The 13,306-nt window shown below is 39.5% G+C and overlaps 1 protein-coding gene across 1 annotated transcript; it reads left to right on the forward strand.

The window, feature by feature from the left end:
• Positions 1-4,755: 4,755 nt before the first annotated feature.
• Positions 4,756-11,624, forward strand: LOC149015754 (ricin B-like lectin R40G3). Its single transcript, XM_089155962.1, has 4 exons — positions 4,756-5,333; positions 5,473-5,595; positions 10,768-10,996; positions 11,253-11,624. Coding segments are annotated over exons 1-4 (822 nt in total). The 5' UTR covers positions 4,756-4,865; the 3' UTR covers positions 11,255-11,624.
• Positions 11,625-13,306: the final 1,682 nt, after the last annotated feature.

The following is a 13,306-nucleotide window of genomic DNA, read 5'->3' on the forward strand; positions in this document are numbered from 1 at the left end:
AGCCTCAATACCTCTCTGTGACACCATGAAGCCCAAAAATTCCTGAAGAAACTCCAAAGGCGCACTTTTCTGGATTCAGCTTCATTTGATATTTTTGCAACACTGAGAATACCTCAGTCAAATCTACAATATGATTTGCTTTTGTAAAGCTCTTCACAAGCATGTCGTCCACATAAGCTTCGACATTCTTCCCTATCAAGTCTTTGAAAATCTTGTTGACGGCCCTCTGATATGTAGCTCCTACATTCTTCAGGCCAAATGGCATGACTTTATAATAGTAGTTTTCATGATCAGTCATGAAAGCCGTGAACTTCTCATCTTCCTTATTCATAAGGATCTGATTATACCCTGAGTAGGCATCCATGAAACTTAGAGTTTCATATCCTGCAGTCGCATCTATCAAGAGGTCAATCCGAGGCAATGGATAGCAATCTTTAGGGCAAGCCTTGTTGAGATCTATGTAGTCTGTACACATCCTCCACTTCCCATTCGTCTTTTTTACCATTACCACGTTAGCTAACCAAGTTGGGCATTCAATTTGTTCTATGAAACCAGAATTCTTCAGTTTTTCAACTTCTCCCCGAACGGCTTCATACTTTTCAATGGAGAAATTTCTCCTTTTTTGTATCACTGGTTTCACCTTCGGATCTATCCAGAGTTTATGCTCTGCGATAGCCCGATCGATTCCTGGCATGTCTTCAGCAAACCATGCAAATATGTCATTATTCTGTTGAAGAAATAACTTCAACTCATCTTTGAATTCCTCCAACTGTTCAGACCCGATATAAGTAATCTTCTTCTTATCCTCGGTACATAGTTGGATTTGCTCCAGCTTCTCCACTGGTTCGGGCCTTTGCATTTTTGCTTCTTCCCAATCGTCTCGAACTTCTATAGGTAGGGCAGTCACCTTCCTCGGGCCCTCCTTGTCTTTTAAATAGGCAACGTAACATTGCCGAGAGATCCTCTGGTCAGAGGAAACTTGACCGATTCCCTTATCAGTCGGGAAATTTTTCTTCAGGTGTTTTGTCGAAACAATAGCACCTATATTGGATAAAGATGGTTGCCCAAGGATAACATTATAAGCTGGCAGTTCCCAAACCACCAAAAATTTGATTCGGACGGTTGTTTCCTTAGGAAAACTTCCAATAGATAAGTCCAGCTGGACAGATCCTTCCGCCACCGCAGATGATCCTGCAAAACCATATAGATGCATGGATGAAGGCTCCATCAAATCCTCATCCACCTTCAGCTTTTGATACACTGCATAAGAAATTAGGTCAGCTGCAGACCCCGTATCAACCAAAACTCTATGCACTTCCCGACGTGCAATCTCTACCTTGATGACTATGGCATCATCATAAGGTAAACAAACGCCTCTTTCATCCTCCTCGCCAAAGGTGATAGAATCTTCACCATTCGGCTTCTTTCGCTTCTGCGTCTCTCCGGTTCCGACAAATTTGGATTTTGTTTTCAAACTTCGGAGTGATTCGGCTCTGGTCCTCCAAAAATGGTAAGGATCGGTGACCGAGTAGCTTCAATCACCTCCTTGCCCTTCTTAGATTTCGGAGCCTCCCTTGATCGTTTTGAACTAACCGAACGATCCCTTTTAGGGGCAGCCGCGTGTGGCTCACGTGGCTCCTCTCTTCTTTTGCTAACAAAATTGGACAAGTGTCCCTGAGAATTAATCTCTCAATATCTGCTTTCAAATGACGACAGTCATTTGTATAATGACCATAGTCCTTGTGGAATCGACAATACTTTTCTCGATCCTACTGCTCTCCAGGTTTCAATAGAATTTTAGGTGGCCACTTCAAAATATTTTTCCTTTTTGATGATATTTAGAATATCAGCCCAAGGAGCATTCAATGGAGTATATTCACTTTTACCGGGAGACCTCTGGCACCAAGCCTGAGATTTTCCAACCCGATCGCAGACATTTTTCTTTGGCTTCTGCTTCGCTCAGGAGCCTTCTGTTCCTTATTGGAGACTTTGTCATCTCCTTGGCGCGCATCTAGGATCTCCATGACTTCGGCCTGCTTCTGGCATCTCTGTACCAACTCAGCATAAGTTGCAGGCATATCTTGTAGTAATAACTCCAGGAGTTTCCGGTTAGTGAGTCTGGTGAATAGAGCAGTTTTGGCTACTTGCTCATCCAAATTTTCTATCTCCATCATTACTTTGTTGAATCTTTTCAGAAACTCTCTAATCGATTTGCTTTTTCCTTGTCTAACAGTGAACAAGGTTTCTTCCGTTTTCTTAACCTGTATTCCACTCTGGAATCACCCTATGAATTTGCGCGCTAACTCATCGAAGTTTACGATCCTTCCAGATGGGAGGTTCGAAAACCACTTTTGTGCCGCTCCGGTTAAAGATGAACCAAAAACCCTGCATAAAATTTCATCATAATTACCTGAAACTGCCATGGTCTGCTGATAATAGCCAATGTGGGCCGTTGGATCTCCAGAGCCATCGAATGTAGAGAATGTAGGCAAATGGAAGTTATGGGAAACTTGATATCCCACAATTGGCTCAGCAAAGGGGATCTTCCGAATGACTGAGTAAATATCCTCAGTTATCCTTCCCTTAGCCAACTGCCCTAACTTCTGATTAATGTTGGCCAATTCCTGACCAATCTGGGTCGGGTGATCTTCAGCAATATGATCACGACCTCGATTAACACGATCTTCACGAGCTATTCGATCATTACCAACAGCCCGTCCATCACGAACATTCAGCTCATCGCGAACTGCTCGATCATCACGAACGGTCCTTCTGACAGTTGGTGAGTGAGTTCTCACCCCTGTATCCAACCTTGTATTTGAATCGGTTGTACTTTCCTGCGGTCTATCGAACCGATCGTCTTGCCTAGGTTGATCGTCAATTCTCCTAGGTCCTCGGTCACCTTCACGAAAGTTCTGACCGATATTCCGATCTTCAGCCAATCTTTGATCACGTGGTAGCGCATGCCTCCCTGAATCACGATGATCAGGTTCTTGTGGTAAAACCACTCGTCTGGTGAGTACGCGGAGTGCTTGGCTCACCTCCAAGAGTTGAATCTTCACCTGATTCAATTGACCTTGCAATTTATCTGGAGGATTGTGTCCTCCCTGACCACCATCTACCTCAATAGGATGTTGGCTTCCCTGGGGAACGTCTGGATTGTTCACTCCAGGAATCTGAACACCGGAATCGCGCTGTGCAGCGGCTGCTGCCGATCTAGTCACCATGGCTTTACAAGTCTTTCCCACAGATGGCGCCAAATGATGCGTCCAAAATCTGCTCAGCCCTTAGATCTCCTCGTGATGACCTGCAAAACGAAAGCGTCAGATGTGGCCCGACCGCGGGGGTCGGGAGTCCACCTCCGAAGGCTAAGTTAGTTGATGAACTTAATCACAAACGGCTCTGCTAGAAGCATAGAGCTAAGGAATGAAGAACTGGGAAAGGTGATCTAGATCGTAAGCCTCTGATAGTTTACGTCTATCAGTGTGTATTTTAATGTGAGTCCCTCACCTCGTATGGCAGTGAGGTTTATATAGAGTGTACCTTCGAATCTCCTTCATTGGATGCACTTGAGCCTTCTTCGGGTAGTTGTTGGATCTTAACAGTTAGATCCGTTGAGCGATAGACTTCTATTAGTTCGGACTAGCAGAGGACTCCTGAGATAACCTTTAGGTAAGGTTATGCGATGATTATCCCTTCGATAATGATTAGCCGCAGCCGTCAATTTGAATCTGCCATCATTAGGGTAATTAATCTAATCCATAAGTTGGATTAGGGTGTGCTTGTAGCTGAATAAGTTTTTTTCCTCAGCAAGTCATCTTACGGATTTGGTTTGCTCGGGAGCGAGTCGATTCCTTCTGTCTCGACCGGAGTCAAGGATCAAACCAAGTATGAACCCGGTTCGATCATATTTTCTCCATATCACCTACTTATCAAATTACAAAGATTAATGTGGATGGGTCGCTCTTCAAAGAAACTCATAGAGCTGGGTATGGGGGTATAGCCCGTGATCACTATGGCAAAATAGTTTTTGGCTTTGGACAGGTTTCGACATGTCAGGATGTACTCACTTTGGAAGCTATGGCTCTCAGACAAGCGATGGTATGGGGGCAGGATTTTTCTTTATCCCATATAACCTTGGAGAGTGACAATCTGACACTCATTACCATCCTTCAGAAGCAGGCCTCGGAGGTACCATGGAAAATCTTTCCCATCATTTCAGATATTCACGGAATGGCGTCCTCTTTTGAACTTGTCTCCTTCTCCCATGCATGGGAAGCCAATCAGGAAGCTTCTCGGAGGCTTCTTATCCCCATCCCCCCCCTATGGTTGGCTTTGTTTTTGATGTAATCGTGGTTTTGTTTTTTAATAAAGTTTCTCTTACCAAAAAAAAAAAAAAAAAAAAAAGAAGAAGAAGAAGAAGAAGAGAAGAAGAAGAAGAAAGAAGAAAGAAGAAGAAGAAGAAAAGAAAAGAAAAGAAAAAGAAAAAGAAGAAGAAGAAAAAGAAAAGAAAAGAAAGAAGAAAGAAGAAGAAGAAGAAGAAAGAAAGAAAGAAAGAAAGAAAGAAAGAGAGAGAGGTTAAAACAGGATTCGGGACTCACGAGACTCACGACAGTTTTGTTTATGGTGGGCCCAACCCAAATTGTGGGTCCAGCTGGAGTCGGTGATGTGGGCCCAAAAGAAAAGGACGTTATGATAGAGACAGGGTGGCAGTGTAGACCAGCGAATCCATCCTCATTGTGTTAGTAATTTAGTATTTAGTGGAAGGCTCGTCTTCCAACCCTTTTCGTCGTTCTCTCTTCCTCTCTGTTTTTCTTAAGGTCAACGACTCTCTTCCTCTTCATTGTCGAGTCTCTGCGTGTACCATGGAGTTCCCATTGGGCCACCACCATCACCACAGCCACCACCATTCCGAAAGGAGAGATGAAGAAGATGAGTACCCACCACCACCCAAGCCTGATTTCGGTGATGCAGGCGATTATCCTCCGCCTCAAGATTTCGAGCCACCGCCACCACCAATTTACAATCGCTTCGACTCTGATCCGGAATACCCTCCTCCTCCTGTTCACCATGCCTCTCACCACCATTTCCAACCTGAACCTGGTTACGCTCCTTTCAACGAGCAGGAGAACTTTGATCCTGTTCAATCTGATGAGTTCCCGCCTGAAACTCGCCATCATTACCATGACGACAGCTATGATGGTGGTTCTGCTTCTGAATTGTTGAGCAAACCTACCAGCAGGCTCTACACAAAAGCTGAAACTGGTTACTCCCTCACCATTCAAGATGGAAATGTCGTACTTACTCGATCTGATGAAAATGACCCATATCAGGTATGACTCAAATTCCCTGATTTTACTCCTGCAATCTCTGTTTTCCTCTTTCAGAAAAGGGGCTAAGGTTGATTCTCTCTGTTCCCCCTTTCTTCGGCTGTTTTGAATTTTCCTACCTGAGGTTTGCTGGTTTTGGCAGCACTGGATCAAAGATGAAAAGTTTAGTACGAGGGTGAAGGATGAACAGGGGTTTCCAAGTTTTTCTCTGGTGAACAAGGCCACTGGTCAGGCTATTAAGCACTCTATTGGAGCCACTTATCCTGTAAGTTTTATGTGTAATGGCAAAGTTAGATTTCCTGAAGGAAGAACTAGAAACAATGGAAGTAGGGTAAATGATTACTTGTCCATTTAGTTCCACATTTTCTTTTTGTTATGTGTAGTATTTGTAATCTTCGATGGACCTCCGACGTTGATCTCAGTTTAAGTGGAAATTCTGGGTCTGTTGATAGACTTGGAAAGAAGTTTACAGTGTTGTGCAACCGTACTTTCAGAAATTTTATCCCTTAATCATACCTCATGGGGCGGGAGCCTATTCAAATTAACAATTCATAGGAGAGATTTAGGGTTACTTATTAGTCCAATAGGGCCAAAGCCTCCTAGGGATTTTAGCTCTTCAACCAAATCAGCTAGAGATGAACAATAAAACCGCTTCTTCAATTGCAAATCTTCCTATAAATTCAGATGGACCTCATCAACAAACCACAGGGCGAACAATACCACTACTACTTGCATTTCTTGCAGAGAACTATAAGTAAGGGAAAAGCCTTACCCTAACCGCAAATTAGAGGAAGTAATTTCCCATACTTCATCTGGCAGCTTTCATTTTTCATTTATCATCTGTGTTTTCTTGCACTTCTTTTGCCGACCCTACTTATTTTGATCCATGTAGCCAACCCGTTATGTTGGGAAAGGCTGAGTTTGTTATTCTAAGTTCCTGTACCGCTAAAAGTCAAGAGGTGAGATTCCATGTGGTTACTCCACCTATATCCCTTGTATCACAATATTTCTGTTTCTGAATAGCCCAAGAACATCTTCAAGTGTATATAACATCTAAGCTCTATATGAATAATTTTATCTTGATAAGGCCACTCCATGTACGATACTACAATATTATATAATGGAGCAGAGTATGGAACTATTTACTGTCACCACCAAGTCAATCAAAATGCCATATATAGAGAATCTGAATCACCTGTTAGACATAAAAATGGTTCTAAAACATTTAGAATATAATTATTAATAAATAATAATATTTTAAATTCTTCACAAGCAATTTACAGAGCATGTTCCTGGGCCTGGGATTTGATTCCAATCATGAAAAGATAACATTTTTCTTGATATTTACTTTTTTTACAGGTTATGGACTCTTATTGAATGTGTCCAGTATTCACAGGGCAAAATCATGAATCCAATGCACTGTTATCTTTCTAGGGGCCATCAATTAATTAGTACAGACCTCACTGCATCAATAGGACCTCTTAGGTCTGGAAAGCAATTGCACACTATAAATGAGAATCTTGTTCCTAATAAAACTCATAGTAATCCGTTCAAGTAGTCTCAATTGGTTCAGCTCTATGCATAAATTGGTATGCTTAGATGTGTTTAGGTTATTATTGTTGATAAAACAGTGTGACAACCATGTGATTAGAATGCCTATTTCTGTCCTTAGTCTTGAACATTTTGATGTATAAACCTAACTACAACCAACCATTCAAATTATGTGCGTTTGAGGGGCACCAATTCTAACCTGTAGTCCTCTTGGTTAGATTTCCCTTCTCTTTTTTGGATCCCTAATCTTTTTCCTGTTATACTACCAATTTTCTACTGCTTGGGTCTGGATGACTATGGGTGTTCTGCAACAAACCCTAGTCTTTCCTCTTATGCTCTTAAAAACACCTCTGATGCCAGCTTGACCTCGCTTGCCTGACCTTACAAATTCATCGTGGTCTAAATGATGATATTTGTGCTGAGGATCTGATGACAATCGCCACCTCTGTATATGGCTCTAATAGAATGGGAAGCCTAAATTGGATATCTGCTGCTGCTTTCCATTATACTACCCATACCATTTTGAGAGAGAACCAGAAAAATAAGAAGGGGGAAAAAGGGAAGAAGCAGTATTAAAGCCAGAAGAAGAGAATGTCCAGAGGCTCAAAAAGAAGTAAAAGAGAGAGAGAGAGAGGAAAGACTGACCTGTTTTCAGCAGCTCCCCCAAGCAATTAAGTGCTGGCACCATTGCTGTCCATAGTGTTTGATGCCATCCTATTCTTCTCAGATTGTGTGCATTTCTGTCAGGTATTTCAGGCTGCGCATACCTTTGTTCTCTTCCTCTCATTTGGGTAAGAAAGTCCAGTGGTAACAACCCCCCTCGCCCTTCCATGATATCATATTTCCTTTCCATTAATTCCTTCTTCCCAAAATGCACCTGTCATCTAATTTATCCCCAGGTTATCCTAATTTCTTTGATTTTTGTGTCAGCACTTAAATTCTACTTTATTGCCCTCATACCCTTCTTTATTTTGCTTTAGTAAGCCTTGCAGATTCCACTATTAAGAGTTTTGCTGTTGGCTTAGTATACATTTGGTAACGTTTCTGTTCTAAGAGACTAGTTCTTATGCAAAAGCATTTTTTAGTGTTTTTGTGCTAAAAGACCGTTCTTTGATTGGAAATGGGTGTTTGATAAATCCATTTTAAAAATATTTTCATAACACTATCTGAATAAGTTGGTGTTTGATAAACTCATTCTAAGGTTTCAATGGGTTCTATGATTTCAAAGGGGACCAATTTTAACACTTCCGTTTTTGTTCTTTGGTAAAAACATCTTTTTGATGTTCTGCAAAAGGCGTTCTTCAAACCACGTTTCTGACCAATCCATTTTTAAAGAATAGAAGAACGAACTGTTTTAACAAACGGCTCTAAACCATTCTTCCGTTCCCAAAGAACAGAAGAATGCCCAAAAATGTGTTCTAAGAACATTACCAAACATGCCCTTAATGAATTTTTAATGTAGTGTTTTGCGTTTGAGTTTTCTTTTGCTTTCCTTTCACCATGGTAGCCAATAGTTAAGTCCAATTCCTATAAGGCTGAAATGGTGAATTTGGCAAGATCACTGCTGCGATCACTTCCCTTCAGAGTATAACGGCAGCTCCGCAAGCTTCCGTTTATTGTCTAGAGGCTTCATATAGAGGAAAGAGTCCCATACACTGGGATTCTTGTAACACCATTCCATCACTTCTACCACCTCCACATGGTCAATATGATGCAGGAATAGACGAAGCAGCAATGTTGGAAGTCACTGATTTTTATAAGGACCACAACCCAGAATAATATCTTGACTAGGTTCATAGCTTGGAGATTCTCTTCAGATTGTATAACCTTTTAGAGCCTTGAATTTTGATATTTGCAGAAGGTTAACTGAAAGGAATAGCTTGTGCTTGGTGATTCAAATACCAACAACACAACCATATTCCCAATCTTGGCCAAGTTACTACATGGGCTGAGATGTGAACTGCAATTGAATGAAGGTTCCAACCTATTGATTACAACTGCATGTACACAAAATTTTGCCAGTTGAGATAGGATAGTTTGTTAGTTTAAGATCACGTGGCCTAATTCTATTACTTAAGTCATTCGTCCTGAATTTGAGTGGCACAAGGAAATCCTAGTGGCACAATTTTGCAATGGCTTGCATCCACATATTGATACCACACTTGTAGCCTATAGACTGGCTACTATGGATGAAGCAGTCCAAGTGGCATATCAAATTGAGGAAAATTTGAGGAAACCATATAATTGTGGAAATTTTCTCAACACATTCTAGGGGTGATAATTCTTATCCACAGCAGCCTCTACCCAAGAGAAGTCAATTTGGTTAATAAATCATAGGCTAGTTGTCCCTCTAAGGCATCTTTAAAACCTAAGAAACCATCTTCTCCACGTTCGCATGGTTTTGCCATGTCATCTGCAAGGCTCAACAGACCATGTCAGCTTGGCGTGGTTCTGATTGGCCTTCCCATTCTGTGTTGTCCACAAATGGCCGTTATGTGTTTTACATGTAAGGACTATGGACATATTACTGCTCAATGTCCCTCCCATTTGATAGCTTATGTTGATAAGGATACTTCTATTCCTTATTTTGAGAACACTGTTCTAATCAAGAACAGAAAAGTGACAATAATTTTGGGCAGAAAAGCTGAAAATTTTCATGTGATAATCAGTTTATGCTTTAATCTTCCCTCTACAGGTATAAATAGACCGTTAATCAGCCTTCCAACTCCTAATAGAAACAGGAAAAGAGCACCTAAAAGAAATATAACTTAGAGACAAGACCTAGGGATCATTATATACTTGTGACATGGACACTTATAACCAAAACAAAACAAAAAAGACTATTCTGCCCTTATAACTTAAGTTGCACAGAATCTACATAACTAAACCAATTAATTAAATTATTTTCATACTTAAGCTAGGTGCTCCCATTTCATAAGAGATCAATTTAACCTAAAACGTTAAGGATCAGAGGCCCTTGACCTAGGTAACCCAGCCTAGCCGAATTTTAAGAATAGGCCCAAATATGTGCCAATTCTGCATCGTTACCCTTGACTTCAGGATTTCTTAGCACATTCTCATTAAAGTTTCCACATAAATGGCCAAAACTGATTTTTGTCCATAATAGGAAAATGGTTGTTGACCTTCTGTGGTTTTCTTTTAGACCGTTCTATTATGAACGAAAATAAGGGTCTACAAATGATACCAACCACCTGAAATTTTTTGTGCGAGAAAATTTACACCGAAAAGACCCTCTGTATATGTTTCTTGTATGTGCTTAAAGATATAAATGCTTAATACCTACCTTAAAGCAATATCATCAATACCTGTTGATCCCAGGTCACGCGTGCTGCTACATTTTGAAGGCTTTTTCCTTTTCTTTTCTTTTTTGGGGTGGGGGGGGGGGTCCCACTTATGCTGGATGGATTTCCACATGTGGATTTATATGTATTGTCTGGATTATTCTCTCATGATTTTGTCAGAAGAGGATCCTGGCTCCTGGGAATCCATTTTTGTCATGGCCTATGATAATCTCTTCGTGACTTGATAGCGTTTGTGTAAATCAAGCAAAGATTGATGTTATTCATTCTGCTTTCTCCTTTTGTGATTGAGAGCCTTCTGAATTTGATGGGTGTCTTTTTTCTTCTTTCATCTTAGCTTTCCATCTGTAGGTGATTTTCATAGCCTTGCTACTCCCATCTGATGCTTCATGAATAACATGTCAATCTGAATTTTGCAGTATAACTGTGACCAATACATGTTATTTCTCTGCTTCATCATAAAGCTTTCCCGCTCAATGTTTAGCAAGCTCAATTTCTTTTTTATCCTTCACAGATGTAAGTACTGCATAGATGGATAATGCTTCTTGTTTTTTTTAATGCTGCAGGTTCAGCTGACCGATTACAACCCTGATGTTCTTGATGAATCAGTCCTGTGGACTGAGAGTGTAGACTTGGGTGATGGTTTCAGAACAATAAGAATGGTTAACAACATCCGTTTGAACATGGATGCTTTAAATGGAGATGAGAATCACGGAGGAGTCCATGAGGGCACTACCATTGTGCTTTGGGAATGGAAGAAAGGCCCTAATCAGCGATGGAAGATTATTCCCTACTGTAAGTACTTCAATATCTCAAACAAATAAAATCAGTGTTCTCAGGCACTGTCCCACTTGTCTAGTTTAAGTAAGATAATCATATTCTCTGGACATCTCTCTTAAATCAGGGAAAGGTGATAAGTAATGGAAAGGAATAATACTATCCTGAGTTCACAGATAAAGGATTTTCTCTCCATTCGTTTTTTGAGTTTTATTTATTCATCTGAATTGCTGACAAAATTGTCCTCCTCCTGGCCTCCACCTGCTTATTGCAGGATCTATAGACGATGGAGTTTCAAGGTTTCCTCCCACATGTTTAGAAGGTTAGAAGAGAAGATATTTATCCTTGGAGGGAAGACTGTTTTCTGTTTTACTTCTGGGTATTATGGTGTTCTATGGTGATACTTTGGTTTGTTTCAAGGACTGGAGATTGTGTTATATCTGCTGTGTCTTCTGTCTCTCTTATGGGCATGTAATGGTTTTCAATGAGTATATTTTCATCGGTCAAGTCCAGAACTGTGAGTGTCAAGGACCTTTGGGTTTACGTTGGTCTATGCTGACGCCCAATTTGTATGTGTCAAGGACCTGGGGTTGTGTATTTGTGTTGTATTTTCTCTCTCTTATGGGTATGTTATGGTGTTCAATGATTATATTCTTGTCCGTCAAGTACTCACACACACACTAGTAAACTTGCACTTGCGCATGTAAATACATGTATAGCCATATACTTTTGGAGAAAAGTAATGTTAGATTATTAAGGACAGGCTCTAGTTGGTATAAGTTAACTTATATTTATATGTAGTAGGGGTAAATGGATAATCGAAATCCGCTTCTGAATTTGTATCCGCATCCGCATCCGTTTAGGGGTATCCGAATCCGTCCGATTATTAAATAGCATGCGGATATGGTATACCCCTCTTTACCGATTATTATCCGTTCGATAAAATTATCGGATTTAGTTACTAATTTAAATTTATTTTTTTTATTTTATAATTTTTTTATATGTGATTTGTGACTATTTTTCTAAATTTTCTACTAAAATAGCTGTTAAAGTTGCTGAATTTTAAATTTCAAACTTAGTCCTCAAAGATAAAATGGTAAATATGTATGTAGGTACTCAAAAATTTGTATTCAATCAGTATTCATCCTCCTACTTAAGAAAATAATTATCGGATTATCATCCAAATTTGACTGAATTAGTCCGAAAACCGATAGGATATTATCTGAATCCGTCCAAATATAATAGGATACGGATATGGTATTACTACTATCCGATCCAAATCCGGTCCGTTTACATTCCTAATGTTTAGGACTTATTTATGAATGAATAATCAATTTTGTTAATAGGTTATGAGAGATAAACAATAATCATCATTTGGTTATTATTAGTCATAGTATATTACTTTTTTTGGTTAAAGTATATTATTAGTGGTTCGGTATATTACATAACAAGAAACAAGTTGGATATAGTTGGGTAAATAATGTAAAATATATTAGTGGTTTGGTTTTGGTTTACCGTGTGTATCGTCTTTGGTTGGTTTTAGTTCACTTTTATTAGTTTGGGCTAGTTTTGATAACCGTGTAAGATTATTAAAGTGGAGATGGGAGCACGATAGAAGTTGAAGAGATAAAAAATAAAATAAAAAAACAAACAAACAAAACAAAATTCTGTTCTAATTTTTGGTAATTTTATCCATTTACCCTAATAATTTTGTACATGTTCATTAATGTACTTGCATTAATAAAAAGTAACAACTTATGGTGAAGACCGCCCTTAACCTATTGATGAATTTATTTCAAAATCGATTTATTTTAATGAGAAACAGACGTTATAAATCATATCAAATATATCTATTTATATTTATAGGTCAAATAATCATGAATCTAAATTGTACCAAAGAGAGTGGAGGTTAAATTTATGATTATTTGACTTATAATAATGAACTTTTTCACTATAAGATTTTTCACCTTAGTCATGTGTTGTGTAACCATTATATTCTCCGAAAAGAGAGTTGATGCAGGGCTGCCGAAAAGAAGTTACCAATACACCCGAAATTTAAAGTTTTCTTTTAGCATGTTTTAAATACAGGGCTGCCGGTGCAGGCAAAATTAGCTCAATGGTCGCATACTCAACCTGAATGTGCATTTTACGGGAAGAAAATTGAAATAATTTGGCATTTACTACTCTCCTGTGAATGGGTGAAGAGAATTCACACAGCAAGACCATTGAGGCTATGCATGAAAAATTGGAGTGATACATCTCTATTGAGTTTGTGTCAGAACATTGTTCACAATTAAATCTATCAAGTATCAAATGGTTTATGTCTGT

Source organism: Hakea prostrata, chromosome 5 (assembly GCF_041222555.1).
Source record: "Hakea prostrata isolate BN-2017 chromosome 5, UWA_Hpros_2, whole genome shotgun sequence".
In the NCBI taxonomy this organism is placed as follows: Eukaryota; Viridiplantae; Streptophyta; class Magnoliopsida; order Proteales; family Proteaceae; genus Hakea; species Hakea prostrata.